Source organism: Callorhinchus milii, unplaced genomic scaffold (genome assembly GCF_018977255.1).
Source record: "Callorhinchus milii isolate IMCB2004 unplaced genomic scaffold, IMCB_Cmil_1.0 Scaffold5, whole genome shotgun sequence".
Lineage (NCBI taxonomy): Eukaryota > Metazoa > Chordata > Chondrichthyes > Chimaeriformes > Callorhinchidae > Callorhinchus > Callorhinchus milii.
In genome coordinates, this window is record NW_024704746.1 from 1,690,656 (window position 1) to 1,711,918 (window position 21,263).

Consider the following 21,263-nt stretch of genomic DNA (forward strand, 5'->3'; position numbering starts at 1 on the left):
GAATCAACTATATATTTTTGTGGGCGAAATGCGGCAGCCAATTGCGCGCAGCAGTGTCCCACAAACACCCGCAGATTGAGTGACCACATTGTTATTATTTTTTAAAAGGGATTATTACCCCAGGAAAAGCAATCCGCCAATCGACTAACAACCAGGTTCCTACTTATTGCTAGGTAAACAGAGGCATGTGGAGTAAGGAAACTTGCCTAAGGTTTCGCCCTGATCCCTAACCGCTGTAGCATATAGACCTACCTCCTTCTGGCCAGGCAGTGAGCCAGCTGGCGATAAATGTAGATTTAGTTACAAGAGTAATCTGACACCTTTTAAACCTGTTTAGTTAGAAACAGTTACGAGCAATTTGCTGAATGTATTGGAAGCCGGTGATCTGGTGTCGAGACCTTGGCGTGGTCACACACACACACACACACACACACCGTGGTCAGTAGTGAAGCTCACACACGGGCAGCTGGAAGGTCAGAGGATCGAATCCTGGTCGATTTGGGCCGAGTCCACTGATCTCGGTCATGGTTGGGGCTAAAATTGGTCTGAACGCCACTTAATTAGGGATAGGTGCTCATGCCCCCGCACAAACACATCCATTCATACACCACCGCACATGCATGCGCACACAGGCTTGCACGCACACAAGACGTACACAATTTTGAGCATTACACACAAGCATACAGAGGAATACAAGCGCACAGACACACACATACACGTACACACAGACGTGCATAACAGACACAAAGTACGCTGTAACGTTCCGTGTGTTTTCCGAATGTAGCTGAGCCCGTTTTCGTGCTCTTTTGTTCCTGTGACTTTTATGCAGAGGGAATTAATCCTCATTCCAGAGTCCAGCGCAGAGCGCTCAGGCTGGAAAAGCCTGACGGGAACCAGATGTCCGTTTCTTGTGAAAATAAATATTCTGTCTGTGTAACATACAGAGGACAGGCCAATCTCTGCTGCTTTCCTGCAATAAATATTTCAGTCCGTTGCAATATTTGATGGGAAATAAGCCCCAGCTGGGGACACCTCTTATCTGAAGGTTTCTGTGTATAATCTCCAGCACACGTTGCAGGGTCTCTCGCAGTCGCTACCATTGTTTTAGAAAGACTCTTGAGCACATCCCCATAGAATCACAACGGGGGCCGTGATCGTCGGTTATACTGGCACACGCCTTCCGGGAAGTCACATCAGCGGCGACAAGGTGACATGCCATTGTTAGCGGGAAACCCAAAGCGGATATAATAATAATAATCATAATCCTCACACTTGATACAGCGCCTTATCATGACTTTGAGACGTCTGAAAGCGCTTCACAGGATGCACTGTAAATATGGGCCACACACTGTTCCTGTTATTAGCAAACCCTCTATTTACGGTGTTAAAAGATTCTTAAAACAAACACTTTTTGTTCGGTCTGACATGTCCTTGTCCCTGTGCTCATGATTCATGTCAACAACAACAATAATAATCCTTACATTTGATACTGCACGTTTCATGCCAGAAGAGCATCTCAAAGTGCCTCACAGCATTCCACTGTCAAATGTCGTGACTGTGTATTTTGTAAGTGAGCAATAGGCAATCAACATCCCACAACAGCCGGGAAGATGGAAAAAGTCTTGGGTTCTAGGTCTTTGGGGGAGTATACAGGTCAGCAGTCTAATAGGACTATGCAACAGAAATAATCTGCTGCGTTTTCAACTGCTCTGACACTTGGAATTCACCAATATTCGGCAATTTCTCACTTTTCTGACTAATATTGTATTTCAGGTGTAATGTTATATATTTCTCGCTCGTGTTCACTACTTTTGAAACAAGATGTGCAGGATTTGCCCGTCACAGCGCAGAATCTTTGCAGCTTTTTGCAGTGTGCTCACACGTTAAAGAGTTAAGAGTTTGCCAGGCCTCTACAACATCAATAATATTAATCTTTGTCAGGAGAGCGCCTCACAGCGTTTCACAGGATTTTACTATAAAGTGTTGTGACTGTGTGTTTCATGACTGAGGGCAATAAGCGATTTGAGCACAGCAAAGTCCCATAGACTGTCAACAAGCGAGTGACCAATTTTATCTGGACCAGACCACTGGGAGAGAAACTCCCCTCTCTTTGTTTTTTTTTAGTCAGCCGGGTGGAAAACCCATCACCATTGCTTAAGAGTCTCCAAACCAAGCTGAGAATTCCATGCATCCCAGATTGTTGGAATGGAGAGCGCAGTCTCTCACTGGAGGGAAACATCCTGCTTATCTAATTCCGGAAAGTATTAGGCGCAGATTGGCCAGAGACAAAGCTTGGGGACCCAGAGTGAGCGTTGGGGTAACTGCTGGAGTCTAACCAGCTAAAACCACACACAGCTTGCCATTGATATCACTGTCTGGCAAGCTTTCCTGCTGCTTTTTCAGCTAGGACCACCCAACCCATTTCAAAAGTGTCATGGGATCTTTAACGTCTATTGGCTGAATACGGGGAAATGGTACGAAAGGGTGTCTTTGCGGACAATGAGGTTAGCTCTTACTGAAAGAGCAAGCATTGCGAGGTTGTCAGAGATGCTGGGAAACTAGTCCTTGCTTCACTCTGTGTACAACAGCTGTCTTCAATTCAACTTGCACCACATTCAAAGTCATTTTTCCTTACGTCAGGGAACTACATGGGCAATGAACTCTGCCGCAGCTGTTAAACTGTTGCACAAGATACAGAGAAACACTTTCATCCCTCGTGCGACATCTCTCTCCTCTCTCTCTCTTTCTTCTCTCTCTCCCTCCTGACCTGAGAGGCGGGAGCCTGCCTCAATTAGAGCATTCTCTCCTCTGGCTGCGATGCACCTTTGAGACTTGGAAATTATCAGCTCTATATCAGCTGCAAGGATTATTATTGTTGTTATTATCATTATGAATACTGTCGTTGATAATGATTGACTTGTTTGCCAATGAGGGGAGGGGAATTGTTTTAAACTAATTTTTTTCCTGTCCAAAATAATATTCTGCAACACAGCATGCTGAATATACACAGCAGGTAGAAATCCTACCAAGGTCTAGATTTACAGTAAACTCCTCATAACTCAACCCTGGTTTAACTTAAGTTGATTTGGATTGATTTGGAAGCTCTTTTCAAAGAGCCAGCACAGACATGATGGGCCGAATGGCCTCCTTCTGTGCTGTATAATTCTATGACAAGTCATCAAGTTGCCAATATCCCGGCTGGATTTCTGTATGTATTTGTACACTTTCGAGATTTGCCGCTCCTGATAACTCGTCACTGAGCTTCTTTCGCCTCCGGCCGACCAGTTATCAAGTTCAGTGGACATTTAGTGACAGATTCCTAAATGCAGCATTAATTTCCAAGCCAAGCTTCTTCTGTAAGGTTTTGTTTAAGAGCAGCAGAAAAAAGTGTTTCTTCAATAAATTGCCCAAATTCTGGAACAATCTGGAACCCGTCGTAAACAACAACAACTTGCATTTTTATAGCGTCCTTTGCGCCAGACAATGTCTCGGAGGTTTAAACAGAGTAAAGCTAAGCCTGGATGGGAGTTCCCCTCCCCCAATCTCTAACCCCCGAGCCCACACCCCCCCTCTCCACAGATGGGTCAGTAATGTTTGGATTCTTTCCTGCCCCCCCATCACCCCAATCTGCCCCAGGGCTGAGGTTTAAGCAGCCGTTCATTAACTTCTGTCTAAAGAGCCGCTTCCCACGGCTAGTTTTATTGCAAACAGTGTACAGTTGAATAAAGCCCTTTGACCCAGTTAATCTCCCCCCACCCTCCCCACTCCAGAACCCCCAGTTCACAGAAGCTAACTCAGAAAGAGCATTGACGTCCCTTTGAGATGCCCTTTCCCCCCCGGAGAGAAACGTACAAGGCTTCTAGAATATTCCTCGGAGAATTTGAACAACATTCCACCCCACACCCTCCGTCCACCATACCACCAGCCCCTCCCACCCGCTCACTTACTGTGAGTAACCTTTCAGTATGAAGCACCAAGGATTCGAGAGCCTAAAATAGAGGGTTTGAATCCTGGTTGGTGTAAGAGCCCAGTGTCGCAGCCTCTACAGCACAGGAGGCCGGCCTCAGGAGAGGGTATGAAAACCTGAGAGCGATCTGCTCTCTCCCTCCATCGCACTGCGGCGCTCAGCTCGACCACCATCTCCCCCGCCCCTTCATCTCACAACACCCCCATAACAATACCAAGTAATCCTGGAACTGTTAACACGGCGTTTCCACATGTAATAATCCCTTTTTTTTAAAAAAAATTTGGTTGCTCAATCCACGACTGTTCGTGGGACCCTGCCTTGCGCAATTGGCTGCTGCGTTTCGCCCACAAAATATACAGTCACTACACTTTACAGGATACCCTTTGAAGCGCTTTGAGATGCCTCAACAAAATTATAAGGCACCGTATCAAATGCAAGGATGCTAATGCTGGTGATGATTATAAGGGATGAGGCACTACAAAGAGACTTCTCCGAGGAGATCTGATAGAGATATGGACGTTACAGAATGGAACAAACAAAGTAAACCCGGAACAATACTTCGAGATACGCCAAGAGGGACAATTGTGGGACAGACACCAGAAAGTATTTCTTCGCACGAGGAGAGGGGCAAACAACAACTGGAACTGATCAGGAAGAAAGGGAGATTAAGGCCAGGTCATTGGGTTTCCTTAAGATACAGCCTTGCAATGAGAAGGTGGTAAGGCAGGGATGATATTCTGGAAGGGTGAGAAGGACCTTCTTCATTCAAATCATCTTGTGAATGCAAAGGGCTTACTCATCACAGTTACTTTTCTTTTACGGAGTCTAAAATAGGAATATAGGAATAGTGCTACGTTGTAATACGCACCATTTTCTGGCTGGTCCTTGATATCCTCGCTTCCCTGGCTGGGACTTTCAGACTGACCTGAATCTGAAAGATAAAAACGGTAAGAAAACCTATTAGACCATTAACGTGTCTCTCGTTTTGCTCAGGGAGCAGTTAAATCTCTAGACTAGAGCAAATGCTGATTTGGAAAAAGGTGAAGTGGGCGAGGGAAAGGATGGACGTAAGTGGGACTTGTTAAGTCGAGTTATTGGGTCTCTGGCCAGCGTTCATCTGTGGGTGACATGTACATGTTGCTGTTCATCTTGGTGAAACTTTGCAAAACATCAGGCCTTAGTCAACAAACCGATGTCCCTCACAACTCATCCCACAACCGGCACTTTGCGTCAACATCTCAAAGCGCCTCACAGAGACGATAGGAAGCACCAAGCAGAGAGACGAGAAAACAAGGAGCTTTGTAAGGGTTTTGACCAAAGGGACGGTCAAAGAGATGGATGTCTGAGAAGCTTCTGCAGGGAACGAGAGAAAGTGCAAGGCAAAGGGATTTGGGGAGAGAGTTCCAGAGAGGAAGGGGCATAGTGTCTGAAGGCTTGACTACTGATAGTTGGGAGAAGGGAGGAAGGAAAGGTGGGAGGGGAAAAGCACAGCATTAGAACAGCGGAGGCCATAAAGCAGCCAATGGAGCTGCAGGAGATTACAGTGTGGAGTGGGGCAAGAGCACGGAGGGCTTTGAAGGATCTTAGAGTGAATGTGAGGAGCCTTGTGCGGTTGGAGTGCAGGAGCAACAGAGTCAGGACCATGCCAATGACACTGACAGTAAAACAGGATTGAAAAGCAATTCCAACATCCTTGGATTTACACAGGAGCAGTAGAACCAGAACTGGATGCTCTTACATGTTCTGTGTACTTTCGCCATCACCAGCTTAAACCAGCTACACTCACTCTCATCTACTCCAAGGGTTAAGAACAGCCCATTGAGAAGCCCTGTTTTGGGGGATTGTTAACCAAGGATCGGCTGAACACAAGAGAAGAAATTCCCGAAAGCAGGAAAGTCAGGGATTGAACAAAAAGCTGCCAGAGTTAGTATTTAATTCACAACAATTGATTATAATAATAATCCTTGCATTTGATATCGTGCCTTATCACATCATTGAGACGTCTCAAAGCGCTTCACAACAGAATATATTGTAAAATGAATTGACTTTTTTGGGGGGCGAAACACAGCAGCTAATTGCACACGGCAGCATCCCACAAACAGCGTTTTTTTGAGTGGGGTGAGAGGGATTATTACCCCCAGAAAGCGATCTGCCATTCAACTAACAATCGGTTTTCGTACTTACTGCTAGGTAAACAGAGGCATGTGGAGTAAGGAAACTTGCCTAAGGCTTTGCCCCACTCGGGAATCGAACACAGATCGATATTGCCCCAAAATTCCCCAAATGGCAGTAACTCCCCAAAATAGCTGGAAAAATCTTGAGATCTCAGGAGAACGAGCCTTCAAGGTGGATAAATCCCATCCAGGACCAGATTTACTCTATGTACAGAACGTGCAGAAGTTGACAATTTGGTAAATCAGTTTTTTTATGCTGATTTTCTGTATGTTTCTCTGTGAAGAATCACTTCAAAGTTAAGACTAACTTCAAAGTTAAGTTAAGATTTCAAAACTTGGCAAATTATGGATGTTCTGAAATAAATGAAGGAAATCCTGATCCCTGGTGAGATTTCTCCCCCCACTCCTTCTCGAGAGCATTGTGAATTTACTATTTAATGCCACAACTGCCTGCTTAGCCACTCGACTGTGTTCAGCCCAGCAGTTACTGAGCTCCAAGGCTGACTGGTGTTCAGTGGCAGGATGATAAGTTCATGACATTGGGTCCATTTCAAACCCAACGCATTAACACCTTGAACCACAAACAAGCAGAAATCACCTTCCAGCCCGCTGGCTCACCATCGTCCATAGCAATCAACAACCTTGTTGTCTGGCACCAAGAGTTAGGCTTCAATCCACTCAACATGTGTGTTAGTTTAACTAACACCCAACTTCACAAAGTACTGAAACTGTTCCAAGATGACTTCAGAATCATAGAATCTTACAGCATGGAAGGAGGCCATTCAGCCCATTGCACTGTGCTGGCTATTTGAAAGAATTATCCAATCAGTTCCTCCAGTCTTACCCCATAGCCCTGCTATATTTTCACCCAGAATTTACCGGACAGACTTTCTGATGATTTTATATCCTCAAGTGTTGAAGAGGTGAAATAATAAATCATTCCGATTAGGCTCACTTTTGTGTTTATTCCCCAAATATCTTTAATAAGAAATATGGGGTAAACGTTTGCGCTGTTTTCTAAAGCATAACTTGTGAAGTTACTCTGAGATCCTGAAACCTCATCTTTCTGGAACAATGTCCCGGCAAAGTTTCTAAAAGACAAACAATAATAACCATCTTCAGGTTTGACATGGCGCAGAGAGCATCACAACATCTCAAAGTGCTTCACAGAGTTTCCTGCAAAGTATAGTGACTGTGTATTTTGTGGGCGAATGTGTCAGCGATGCACCACAAACAGCCATGAATTGAGTGACCGATTTTTATTGGGGGGGATTGTCGACCAGGACACTCGGAGAGAAAAACTCCCTTCTCTTTCTGAATAGCACTGCGGAATCTTTAACATCTGCCTGAGAGGCAGACGGGACCTAACGTCTCATCTGAAGGACGGTACCTCTGACAATACAACGACCTCCCCCCCCCCCCACCCAGCGCTGCACTGGAGAGTCAGCCTAGATTGTGCTCAAACGCCTGGTGGCTGATAGTAGACACTATGACAAGGTTGCTTAACATAATTTGCCTTTAAAACCCCCCTTTTCCTCTTTAACTTACTCTCTTTTCAAGTGGGCGGCGGGGGGGGGGGGAATTCCAAAATATGGCTGAGTATATATGATACTATAATAACATATTATATTAATAATAATAGTCCTTGCATTTGATGTAGCGCCTTATCACGTCTTCGAGACGTCTCGAAGCACTTCAACTAGCGACTGACACTGAGGTTGTGAACTTGCACACTGCACACAAAGAGTAAGTCATTTGTGGTTTGATTGTCAGCTTTTGACAATAGCGAAAATTTGCAGCGGGAACTGGAGGAAGCTCTGTCATTGAGGGGTGTCTGAAACCACCCATTAGTCTTGTGGTTTTACGAATGAAAGCACATGATGGAAAAGAAAGGCGTTTGCGGGCGGGTGGGTGGGTTGGTTGGGTGGGTGGGGTGGGTTGGGGGAAGGGGGCTTTAGACAACAAACACTGCCTGGTCACAATGCCAACCTCGAACCATCAAACCCACAATCACAACCATGAGAGGAAGCTTTTCTTCTGACAGTGACTCAGATGCACCAGTGTCTCTGAACCAGAACATGTAGCTTTAAATCCTCGTCCTAATTCCCACTGCTACTCAGCCAAGAACCCGCCACATTCAAGCATGCTTGACTCAGTCTGTCTCTAACGTTGAAACGTCTCGAAGCACTTGCCAGGGCCTCGCTGACACGTGTGTATGACTGTGACACATGATATCGTACCCTAAGTATCAACGGCATCATTTACCCCCAACATCTCATCTGATGGCCAGCCCCTCCAAACAATGCAATGCTCCCCCATTACCTCAATGGAGATAGAACATATGGGGAGCGAGCAACAGCACTGACGAGAGAGAAAATAGCAAGGGAAGAGGAGAGAGCTCCAATGGGGCACCACACACCAGCACAGACACAATGGGGCAAAGAGCCGGGAATGTGATTGCACCAGAGAGTTCCAATAGGGGTAATGAGCACGAACACAAACACGATGGGGAAAGAGTAAGGGAGTGCGACTAGAGTCGAGAGCTTCAGTGGGGGAACTAGCACCAGCGTGGGATAGAAAGATTTCTTGCCCTGTAAATATTCCAGGATCCTAAACCAAACATCGCAGCTATAATATATTTTGAACCAAGAAAAACTGAACGGGTTCAGTTTGGAATATGTAGACTTTTAACGTTAGTCGGAATAATCCGATTTCAAATTTTCGCTGTGAAACTCAAGAGAGTGAGCGAGCAAGAGAGAGCGAGCAAGAGAGAGTGAGCAAGAGAGAATAAGTGAGCGAGTAAGAAAGAGTGAACAAGAGAGTGGTCGAGTGAGCAAGAGAGTGAGTGAGCAAGACAGCGAGCAAGAGAGAATGAACAATAGTGAGCGAGCAAGAGAGTGTGTGAGCAAGAGCGCGAGCAAGAGAGAGTGAGAGTGAGCGAGAGAGAGCGAGAGAGAGAGAGAGCGGCACACAAAGCTTGACAGTCAGTTCAAACTAACTTCAGGCCAATAATGCATTCCACGTCCCTGCCCTGATTAAATATGCATTTGCGCAGACCCGATCGATGGTGGCCATGGATCAGATGACACACCTGCAGATCTCGGGCAGAAAGCCTCTCCAAGATCGCACAACCACCTCCTTATCTTTATTTCATGGGGCTCTCGATTTCTTCGCTCAGATAACTAATTTAATTCTCTCACCCTTCAGCGAAACTGGATTAGGAAAGTCAATACTTTCTTTGTGCTGCAACGGTGGATCCTGGGCTTTTTATTCAGCTTTGACCTTTCCACAAAGACAAGACAATGCCAGTGGTTCCTACAGTAAGCTGACGCTCGCTGAGCAAGCGAGGGGACTGGACTGGAGGATGGAGATTCCACACACATCCACACATTCACCAACACACACACACACAAACGCACACACACATGCGCGCATACAAACGCACATAATCGCATGCATACACAAACGCACACGCACACACACACGCACCAACACAGATACACACACCCTTCACCTCCACCCCATCTACACTCTCTTTCTCTAGGGAAAGTGAATAATCCGAATAATCCTTGTGTTTCACACCGCAAATTTGCATTGGGAAAGGGGGGGAAACACCTCAAAGTGCTTCGCAAAATACATACTGTAAAATATGCAATTAAAACCGCTCCAATGTTGGGTAATATCTTTGATGTTTTCCTATAACGGCCTTGCCCCTTCCTACCTCTGTGACCTGCTAACCCCAGAACAACCTGTCCACTCCCACCGCTCAGCAGGCTCCGGTCTCCCCCACGTCCCCCCATCCGGCCCATCCCACCATCGGCGGTTGGGCATTCAGCTTCTCTGCCCCCACCCTTTGGAACTGCAGTCCACAGTCCCTTCGCCTCGCTCCCTCCATTACCTCCTTCAAGTCATGCCTCAAGACCCTCCTCTTCGAACGCGCCTTCTACCCCTAACCTCTCCATCCTTGACCCCCTCCTGATCCCAACCCCCAGCTCGGGTGCTAATCCCTGACTTCCAGCGCCTTGGGACGTCCTCCCAATGTGAAAGGCCCTGTGTAAACATCGTTTTATATTGTATTGTGTATAACTTTCGGGACAAGTCGGAATGTTTGTTTTTGACTGTGGGAGCCTCACACATTCCAAGAAGCTGTCTCCATCGCCACGGCAATGGTGAGGAGCCCCGAGGTGTTAAGGAGCACGTGGATTGGAATCAGATCAGATGATTATTCTGCCGTGTGGCTGTGTTACCTCTCACCTCCCCCTTTCCACCCTTTGTTAATGTCCTCGTCATATGACGAGCAAATGTCTAGCCGATTTTGGGGGAGAGCACTGGGTTCATCGGCTCAGACTGAGCGAACAGGTCTGCAGGGCTTTCGGAGGGAGGGAGGGAGGGAGGGAGGGAGGGAGGGGGCAGCTTGACTGATCAGATAAGTTGCTCTGTGCTAAGACTCATTAACTCTTTCAAGAGCAAGTTGACATTAACGTACAAACGCATTCACCCACATACACTGTAATTCCTCCATACTGTAAATTCCCATGTGGTGCCTTTGAGACGTCCTCCTGACATATCAATTGCGAGGATTATTATCATCTATTATTGTTATTAATTATTATTATTGTTGTGCCACACTCCTCTCCTGGAGATATCTCACTCAGTGACTCCAGTGGAGCCATTTCCTCCACCCCCTACAAACCCTACTCCCTCAAGACTCAGTTCCAATGATTTTGCCCAAATATTATAACGATAATGAACCTTGCAATTGGTGTAGCAACTTATCATGTTGTGGAGAACATCTCAAAACGCTTCAGAGGATTGCTGTAAAATGGAGTTACTGTGTAGGCAAATGCAACGTCCCACAAAAAGCCCTGGAGTGAATGACCAATTTTATCTGTGGGATTGTTGGCCAGGACAGCGAGAGAAAGAGAGAGAAACTCCCTTTTCTTTTTGAATAGCATCGCGGGATCTTTAACATCCACCTGAACAGATAGAGGGGACCTCAGTTTAACGTCCCATCCACAGGACGGCACCTCCAACATTGCTGTACTGGTGCATCAGCTAAGACTCTGTGAGCTCAAGCCCCGAGGTGAGATTTGAACTCACAACCTTCTGACTCAGAGGCGAGAGCTACCAATGGGCGAAGCCAAACCTTCTACAAATCTGCTCGCAGTGCAGGGCCATTCTCACAGGTCCAAGGTGTGACCCTCCAACCCATTTACATTCAGTCACATTGTGTCTCAGTTATGCGCCTCCCTGGAACACTGTCAGTAACCGTGACCAGGTGGGTATTGATGCCTTATAGCTGTTGCACTATAAGAGAATTTCCTGAAGGGAGGATTCCATCTGTGCCCGGTTCAGGTGGACGTTAAGATCCCGAGGCACCGTTCGAAAAATATAAGGGAGTTTCTCTCCCTTTGTTCTGGTCGACAATCTCCACCCCCCCCCCACCCCAACGCACTCCTGATAAAAATATCCGTCATTCACTTCATATCTGTTTGTGGGACGTTGCTGTGTGCAAATGTGGATCTCTGCGCCCACCTTAAAAAATACAGTCCCTTCACCCTAATTCCTGTGAAGCGCTTTGAGACGTCTCAATGCCCCGTAAAACGCAAGGATTATTATTACGGTTTTCGCCGTTAAATAGCAGTTCAAACAGCTGAATGAGCTTCATTCATTTCTCAAGGGAAGTGTCTGGAGAGAGAGCAGTTAACACAGGGCTGCCCTCTGTGCATCACTATGGGAATCCTTGTACAGTCAACCCCCAGTCTTAGGTGGGGGGGGGTGGGGGTTGCAAGGAACAAGGCTGTAGAGCTTTTCTCAGTCTGTCTGGCGAGACTCTTTTGCATTTAACCATTTGAAGAAAAGTTGACGTGAATTAGCAAGATCGCTCAGTCGCTCGCTGGCTCTCAGTCTACCTTCCAAAAGATGTGCTTGCAAACCTCGGACAGCCTGAGAATATTCTATTCCACATGGCAGGCTTCCCAGGCTCCGGGCTAAGTGCGCATATTCTATGGTCAACCTAAAAGGATTACGGTGGCCATTTAACTGAGAGTGTGGGAAATTAGGAAGCTCTCTGAGTGTTTCTTTGCATAATTAAAGTAAGTCATTATGCATGCGAGAGCCATCTGCGTGGCACAAGTGTCTAGTCAGATGGCACGAAGCTCTGAGAGTTTGCAGCATTCATGTTCACAAGGCCTTTCATTGCCCCGCAGTTCTCAGGGCGGAAAAGTATTGCACACAGCAGCTTAGAGGAACACAAACAACTTTTTTAAAAAAAAAGAAAGGGCACTGCCCGTTTTCTCATTTAAAGCCGCCACATCTCGCATGCTGTAAGTGACGAGACACAATCTGTTTATCAGCCGAGCGTGAAGGTTTTGTCTTAGAAGTAAATTACAGGCAACTGTTGGTTCTGGAGCCTGAGAAACAAAATATATATAATATATAAGGACATTTCAACTAGTTGAAAGAACAATGTGTCAGGCTGGTTCAGTTGCGAGCACTCTCGTCTCTTAGTCTGAAGGTTGTGGGTTCAAACTCCGCTATGTCTGGGGACTTTCAACTAACCTAGACTAGGCTGATGTTCCAACGCAGTGTTTTGGGGCATTGCTGCATTGTTGGAAGTCCTGTCCTTAGGATGAGACGTTAAACCGAGGTCCCATCTGTGGCTGCTCAGGTGGACGTTTAAGATCCCGTTGTGCTATTCGAAAAGAGAAAGGAGTTTCTCTCTCTCAGTGACCTGGCTGACAGTCGTCCAGATAAAACCGGTCGTTCACTTCATGGCTGTTTGTGGGACATTCCTGTGCGCAAATAGACTGCCGCATTCGCGTACAAAACACACAGTCACTGCGCTTTACCGTAAACTCCAGCGAAGCGCTGTGAGACGTCCACCTGACGTGAAAGGCGCTGTATCAAATGCAAGGATTATGACTGTCGCAGGGATTACTGCACCGTGGGACAATGAAGGCCACGTCAATGAGATGGGGGCGTGGAAGGGGGAAAGGGCAGCTAAATGGAACTGAAAGGATTGCCCTTTGAAAAGAGCCGGCACAGGCAACGGGGCCCGACCGAATGACCTTCTCCTGTGCTGTAAATGTCTAGAGTTCTCTGAAATGTTCTCCACTGACAGGAAACCTCTGCAAAGCCTCGTTCTCAACAACTCGAGTCAAGAGGATCCAAATCCCAGTTATTTTGCCAAACCCAATTGCGTTTGTTACTTCCCGTTTTCTTATGCGAGGAAACGGGTTTCATTTCAGATCCTCCTGGGAGCTTTAGACTTTGCAGGAACGAGTGACGCTCTCTTTCCTCAAACTGTTGCCTGGGCTTGCGGTGACTAGGATGGACGAGTTCAGTGGAGTTGAAGCATTCGCTGAATGTGTTTTTTTTTCATTTAAAATAGAAGAGGACGGTTGTTCTCTTGCAAAAGCCCAGGTACCTGAAAAGAATCACTGTTCGTTCCTTGGCTGTCACGGGCTGAGAGGGTAAGTGCAGTTAGCGTTGGTTCACTCGGAGTGTGAGGCCCTCCGTGGGGAAAAATATCCAATGCTCTTCACACGGATTTTTGGAGGCAAGAGCGTGTTGGATACACAGCAATCCCTCGCGTGGGTTCGCATGATGCGTGTCGCCACACACACATGTACGCGCACACCACACGGCCAGAGAATGTTTACCTGAACTAAACACGTACAAACACACACACGTGCGCACACACACACAAACACACACGCACACACACATACACAAACACAAACACACACACAAGCGCACCCACATACACAAACACACACTCATACACACACACACACGGAGTTTGGAGTCGCAGTTTGGCTCCACGGGCTTGTCTAACAGTTGAAGGTCAAAGCCATACGACGACAGACTGACTGCCTTGATCTCCCTGCCGGGAGAGGAGACGTGGAGAGGAGTGGGGAGAGATAACCTCTGATTAATCCTCCCCAGGACCCATCCCACAACAAACCACTTCACTCTCGCTATCCAGCCCCCACCTGTTGATAGACACCCCCCCGCACATCCCCTAACCCCTCCCGCCCACCAACACTTTGACAAGTGAAAATGAATTCATTTAAACACGTGCTCTTAAACCTCGATACAACAGGGCTGCTCTCCCCCACCCCCCACAGGCAGAGCTCACACACACAGCCGTACACCATACACCCACACGCACAGTCATACACCATACACACACAGGCTTACAACATACACACACACACACGTACATCATACACAGGCATGAAACATACACACAGGCTTACAACATACACACAGGCATACATTATACACACACACACACCCACACAGGCATATACCATATACACATACACACACACAGGCATACAACATCATACATACACACAAGAGTACACCATACACACACATACACAGAGAGGCGACAACATACACACACACGCGCATTCACAGGCGTATAACATACACTCACACAGGTAACAACGTACACACATGCACACAGGCGCACACACTCACAAACATACAAGTACATCAATAGGCGCGCAAACATGCACATCTTGCATGGACACTTACACACAACATACACACACGCTCACGTACGCCCACGCACCGACACACATGTTCTGGACACTTAAGCGGTGTATGAAATGCAAGGAATCGTCCCGCAGACTACAATCTCTGGTGGCTACAACCTCACACACGCCAAGGTGGGACGGAATCGTAAAACGCTGCACAAGCCGTGAAAATAAATAAAGCAATATCTGCCTCCACAAAGAAACGAAAGGCAGCTGCTCTCCCAACATCTGGACAGTCTTAGAGGACAACACAGAACAACAGCGTGCACTGCTCACCAGCACAGTCTGGGTTTGGACCCAACACCCCCAACCCCCACCCCGTTAGCTTCACATTGATAATGCATTGCTGAAAACTCTTTGCAATGCAACTGAATATATCCAGCTCCGTTCTGTGCTCAGAGTTTGGGGCAGATTGATGCGTTGGGATCAAAATCTCTTCGCTTCCCATTCTCCCAACTCATTCCCCCCTATTGTTGAACGTAAAACCCACCAGGGGATTCCAGGAATGCTTTAAACTTGTATTAGTGTCAGCCTGGCTCAGTACTTAGCCTTTGAATAAGAAAGTTTGAGTTTAAGTCCCACAAACAGGACTTTGAGCTCAAAGTCCAGGTTGACAGTCCAATGCAGTGCTGGGAGGTGGGAGGGTGGGGTGGGGAGCTCTGCATTGGCAGTAGGTCTCCTGCTGACCTACACATTGTTGTGCATTCACCTACAAATCACACAGTCACTACACTTGCCAGTAAAATCCTGTGAGGCGTTTTGAGGTGTCCTCCCGATGTGAAAGGCGCTGTATCAAATGCAAGGATTATTATTATTATGATAAAAGAAACACACACACTGGTTTCTGTCAAATTAACGACAACAACGACTTGCATTTATATAGTGCCCCTTGCATAAGGTAGCGTCCCAGAGCGCTGCACAGTGGCGGAGTCTGACAAACCTGCAGTGAGTTCTTGTACCAGAGTTAACACTCCACAGTTAAACCATTGCGTACTATGCGCCATGGGCAAATGTGCGTGCACAGGTGTCCTTCAATTAAAAGCCCAATTAATAGGATTTATGTACAAGCTAAACATTCTCGTTGGTATCCCTCTAAACTCGTTTCCCTGCAGCACCCTCCCCATTGTACTGACTAGTAAACAGGATTTACACACTGCCCCCCATTTATAATAATAATAATAATAATAATCCTTGCATTTGATATAGCGCTTTTCACGTCGGGAGGACGTCCCAAAGCGCTTCACAGAATATACTGTAAAGTGAATTGACTGTATATTTGTGGGCGAACACGGCAGCCAATTGCGCACAGCAATGTCCCACAAACAGTCGTAGATTGAAAATGACCAATTTATTATTGTTTTGGGTTTTTTGGAGGGATTATTATTAGGCTCTGTGTGGAGTAAGGAAACTTGCCCAAGGTTTCGCCCTCTGCCTGGAAATGAACTCAGGTCTCTCGTTTGCAAAGCGAGTGCTCTAACCACTGAGCTACAGGACTCCACATTTCTCTCCCCATGATTGCCAGGTGATCGGATAGAAGACAAAGGGGTTAACTATTTCCCCTTTAAAATAATGCTTGGTGTATTTACATTTCTTTACATTCCCCCCTCCCCAGCTCCGCCATCTCCTGCTTGTTTATTTGATGTTGTTGTTGTTGGGGGGGGAAGGATTCAATAGCAATTATAGAGTGAGAGAGAATGTGTGTGGAGTGTGGGGGGCTCAGAGATTTTTCATATTATCAGCATTCAGAAGGGGAGAGGGATGAGAAGGGGAGAGCGGGAAATGGGTGAGGCGGGGGGAGAGGCAGAAGAGGGGGAGGCAGGAGAAAGGGGCGCTCTCGCGTGCAGGGTCTGAAGTTTCCACGCTCATCTGTTCTGACTGTGCACCGACCAGGATCGGGACCGAGCTGCTGAGACAAGCAACACCGCTGCCTTCGAAGGGTCTGTGGGAAATGTCAAATTTATGGGCCTTTGAGTGATGGGGAGGAGGGTTTGCTTTGTGGGGGAAAAAAAGCAGGTCTCCAATGTAGAAATTAAGCCTCACAAACGTTCTTGGCCAAATCCCAGCTCAGCAGACGGAAGCCATGTCTCGCTATTCCCTGGGGACCCAGTGAAACCTATGGCCTGCAGTAGGCCCCATTCACTCCACTTGTGCACAACACCTCCTTCCCTTCTCCGAAAGGCCAATTCTGGCTGACACCAGCATTATGTGTCTGCTGCTCGGGCCCCTCTCTCTCTCTCTCTCTCTCTCTCGCTCTCGTTCTACATGTAACAAACAGTTTGGGGTTGGCGTTTCTACACGTGACAAACAGCGCTCCGAGACGCCGTCCGGAGTGAAGGGAGCTATATAAATACAAGTTGTTGTTGTTGTTGTTGGTGTCCCTGTGGTTGTTTTGGCCTCAGCCTGCGATGAGGTGGTCAGTTGTGAAATGTCCTAGTCCAGTGGGGAGCAGCTGTTTTGTCGTTGATCATCAGGGGCTGTTTGACAGCTAATTTCCGGCTATTGTCAGGCGATTCCCCCCACCACCTCCCCCCACCCTCCTTCCCTCACCCCCCCATCTGGGTCTAAAGAAAACACAGCCCGTAATAATAATAATAATGATGCACGCTCAGCAAAAAGCACATTCACGTCTCACAACAATTCTCCTCTTCAAACTGCAAGGAACTCCACCCCCTAAACTCCATCACCTCAAAGGCTCCTCCAGTGTTTTGTCTCAACTCAACTCAGTCAACGTCACTCTTGACTTTGAGATCAGAAAGTTGTGGGTTCCAGCCCCCCCTTCCCCCCACTCCCAACCCCAACATAAGGACTTTGAGCTCACAGTCCAGGCTGATGCACTCCATTGCAGTGCTGGGGCAAGGCACTGTTGGAACTGCATTGGAGCATCAGCTTAGATGCTGTAATTCCAAGTCCTGACGTGGGGGGGGGTGTGGGGCTTTGAACCCACGACCTTCTGCCCCGGAGGCGAGAGTCACTGCACCAGGCTGGGGAGATTGAGAAAAACAAAATCCCTTAAAGAAATTAAAATTCGGTCGCTCAATCCACGCCTGTTTGTGGGACGCCTCTGTGCGCAACTGGCCACAAAATACACGGTCAATTTCGTTTTACAGTATAATCAGTGAAGAGCTTTGAGACGTCTCAAAGTCATGGTAAGGGGCTGAATCAAATGGCAGGGTTATTGTTATATTATTATTATTGTATACAAAAAATAAAGTCCACTTATGATTTTGCTGGCTGTGTGATTGCCGTTGGATAAAGGCCGGGCCGAGGAGGACCCAGAGGCTGATACTGTACGCTGGACAGTCAGGGATTTGCTGAAACCGCACAGCTTGGAACAACAGGGCTGGCTGGCTGGCTGGAGTGAAGGCTGTGTTGTGGGAAGGAAACCCACAAAAATAAAGAACCAAAATAGAAAGGGAGCCAGAGGCTTGGCAGAGTGGTGCTAAACCAGAAGTGAGTGAGTGAACGAGCAGCAACTCATTTTGGCAGCGGCCGGCACTCAGACCCTTTACAATCTTTGGCAAGTGGCCTCAGAAAAGCCTCCCCCATCCCTCCCTCTCTCCCTCCCCCCCCCACTCCCCCACACACACACCCTCGACCCGTCTCGACCATTGCCAAGCTGTGAAACATCACCAGTATTATCAGAGAAGCAATCTCACACTCTCTCTTCCTGGCAACCTCCAGGCTTTTCAGAGATGCTGCGTAACTAATGCTGTCTGCACCCACCCAGTACAGTCACCAGGAGGGGAGGACAGGGGAGGTAAGGGGGGGGAGGACAGGAATTGTTCCCCACTTGGTTCCTGTTAACCCTGCAAGCCAAAGCCTGCTCGGGTCCTGACCCAACTGTCCAGCGCCTTGGGTCATCCTCCCGACGTGAAAGGCGCTCTATAAATGGAATCTTCTTGTTGTTGTTGTGATGTGTCGTGTTGTCCTAGCTGGAAAACTGTGTGGTTTGAGCAAATCCCTGACTGCCCAGCGCCTTGGGATGTCCTCCCGACGTGAAAGGTGCAGGGTAAATATCCTTTGTTATTGCTGTTGTTGCACTCCAGTTGTTGCTCCCCAATTTACACCTCGGAGTCCCACAAGCCTGGACTCTCGCCAACCTGTGCCAAATAGTCTCCGGGATGAAGTAAGCGGGGAGGACTTGGGTGGGCAGGCTGATGGGGTGTGTGGGTGTGTGTGTCGGGAACCGAGGATAAATTGAGAAGAATTTTGTTGTTGTTTTTGTTGTTGCAAGTGCCTCCATGATTAGATTTTCTGGTGCATACCTCCCTTCCCCCTCCCACCCACCTCGAGCCCCTCCACACTAGCCCCATTTCCTTCTACCTCGTTAAATCCTCTTCGGGAATAAAGCACAGCGGGTGGGGTGGGGGGTGGAGGGGCAGAGAGTTCCAGCCACGTTGGGATATGTTCTAGGACCGATGACTTCATGTTTGGAAATACACTGAGAAAGTTCACACAAAGGATAGAGGGATAATGTATCTCTACAGAGACAGGATCCTTTTACAAGGCCTCTACAGTCAAGGTACAGTAAACCTACAAATATTAAGCTTCAAGTGGCTGAGATCCAGATGGTGACCCCCTTGCTACAGTTTGCTTGAAAATCCGACTTTTTTTTGATATGATGGTTGAAAAACCCCCGTTCGTCGAACTTTTTTGAAGCAAAGGTTGGAAGTTTGGCCCGGGAATGTCAGGAATAATAATAATAATCCTCGCATTTGATACACGTCCTTGAGACGGCTTCACAGAATATGAATCACAAAGTGAATTGACTGTATTTTGTGGACGAGTAGTTAAGTTTTTGTGGTTTGTCAGTTCCCATCCTTCCCTCCCTCCTTACTCTCTCTCTCTTTCTCTTTGAATTTCAGGACAGAGACCAGGAAGTATTTCTTTACCCAGAGGGTAGTCAATGACTGGAACAGGGTTGCCAACAAGAGTGGTTGAGGCTGGGTCACTGGGACACATTTACAAAGCTTAATGCCGTGTTGAGGGGACAGTAGGGTGAGTGTTCTGGAGAGAGGAGATCAGATGGGCCACAAGGGTCTTCATCCCAACTGATCTTGTGATCAATAACAAGAGTTCAAATGCCTATCGGTAATGCAGTTGTTCTTCCCGCGAAGACAGACTGAGCAGTGTAAGGTCCCACAAAGAGCCGAGAGGCGAATGAGCATCATGGGGTCTTTTAAAGCCCACCCTCCTTTACCTCCTGACCCTCCTGATCTCAATCCCCAGCTCAGGTGCGGTGCACATCCCTGACTGTCCAGCGCTTCGGGACATACTCCCGACAGACACGAAAGGCGCTATACAAATGTAATCTGTTGTTGTTGTTGACTTTTAACATCTCATCTGAAGAACGGCATCTCCAACAATAATAAAATAATAATAATAATCCTTGCATTTGATACAGCGCCTTATCACGTCTTCGAGACGTCTCAAAGCGCTTCACAGGATATACTGTAAAGTGAATTGACTGGATATTTTGTGGGTGAAATGCGGCAGCCAATTGCGCACACAATCGTGGATTGAGTGACCAATTTTATTATTGTTTTTTTTCTTAAGGGAGTGTGGAGTGAGGAAACTTGTCCAAGGTTTTGCCTGGCCTGGGATCGAACCCAGGTTGCGAGGCGACTGCTCTAACCACTGAGCTACAGGACTCCATGCAGGGCTAGTCCACACACAACTAACTGGAGCATCAACCTAGACTCCCAGATCAATGTCTCAGTGTGGGGCTTGAACCCTCAACTTTCTGACTCAGTGGGGTAAGCGTTGGTGACACAGTCAGGCCAACAAACCACACAGCCATCTCAGATACATGCACCAATGGGACTGCAGAACGCTTTGAAGCATCCAGGACTAATACATGATATCTCATGATAAGAAATGGGCAATTATTGAATTCCTAAGACACAGAAAGTCCCTGAAGAATTATTCATTCAGCTGATTCTATTAGCTATTGTTATTCAATCATTATATATCTATCTATATATTGATATCATAGAATCATAGAATTACACAGCACAGAAGGCGGCCATTCAGCCCATCGTGTCTGTGCCTTGCACTTTGAAAAGAGCTTCCAAATCAACCCCACTCCCCCGCGCTCTCCCCATCCTGATCAACCCCACTCCCCCGCGCTCTCCCCAGAGCCCTGCAAATTTGTCCTCCTTAAATAATTGTCTACTTCCCTCTTAAAAGTTGTTACCGAATCGGCTTCCCCCGGCCTTTCTGGCAATGCATTCCAGATCCCAACAACTCGCGGTGTGAAAACATTTCTCCTCCCCTCCCCTCTGTTTCTTTTAACGACTATTTTAAATCGGTGTCCTCGGGTTACTGACCCACCCGCCAGTGGGAATAGTTTCTCCTTGTTCATACTATCGAATCCTTTCATAATTTTGAAAACTTCTATTAAGTCTCCAATTAACCTTCTCTGCTCCAAGGAGAATAATCCCATCTTCTCTCGCCTCTCCTGATAACTGAAGTCCCTCATTCCTGGTACCATTCTGGTCAATCTCTTTTGCACCCTCTCCAATGCCTTGACATCCTTCCTAAAGTGATATATTTGCACAGTGAAATGAT

General features: G+C 47.2%; 1 protein-coding gene across 3 annotated transcripts in view; it reads right to left on the minus strand.

Moving 5' to 3' along the window:
* Positions 1–21,263, minus strand: part of nfia (nuclear factor I/A) — a 225,766-nt gene that overhangs the window by 69,924 nt on the left and 134,579 nt on the right. For all 3 annotated transcript variants that reach the window (XM_042334849.1, XM_042334850.1, XM_042334848.1), the window contains exon 3: positions 4,836–4,898. In XM_042334849.1, the coding sequence (XP_042190783.1) occupies positions 4,836–4,898 (63 nt within the window). The remainder of the gene's footprint in view (positions 1–4,835; positions 4,899–21,263) is intronic.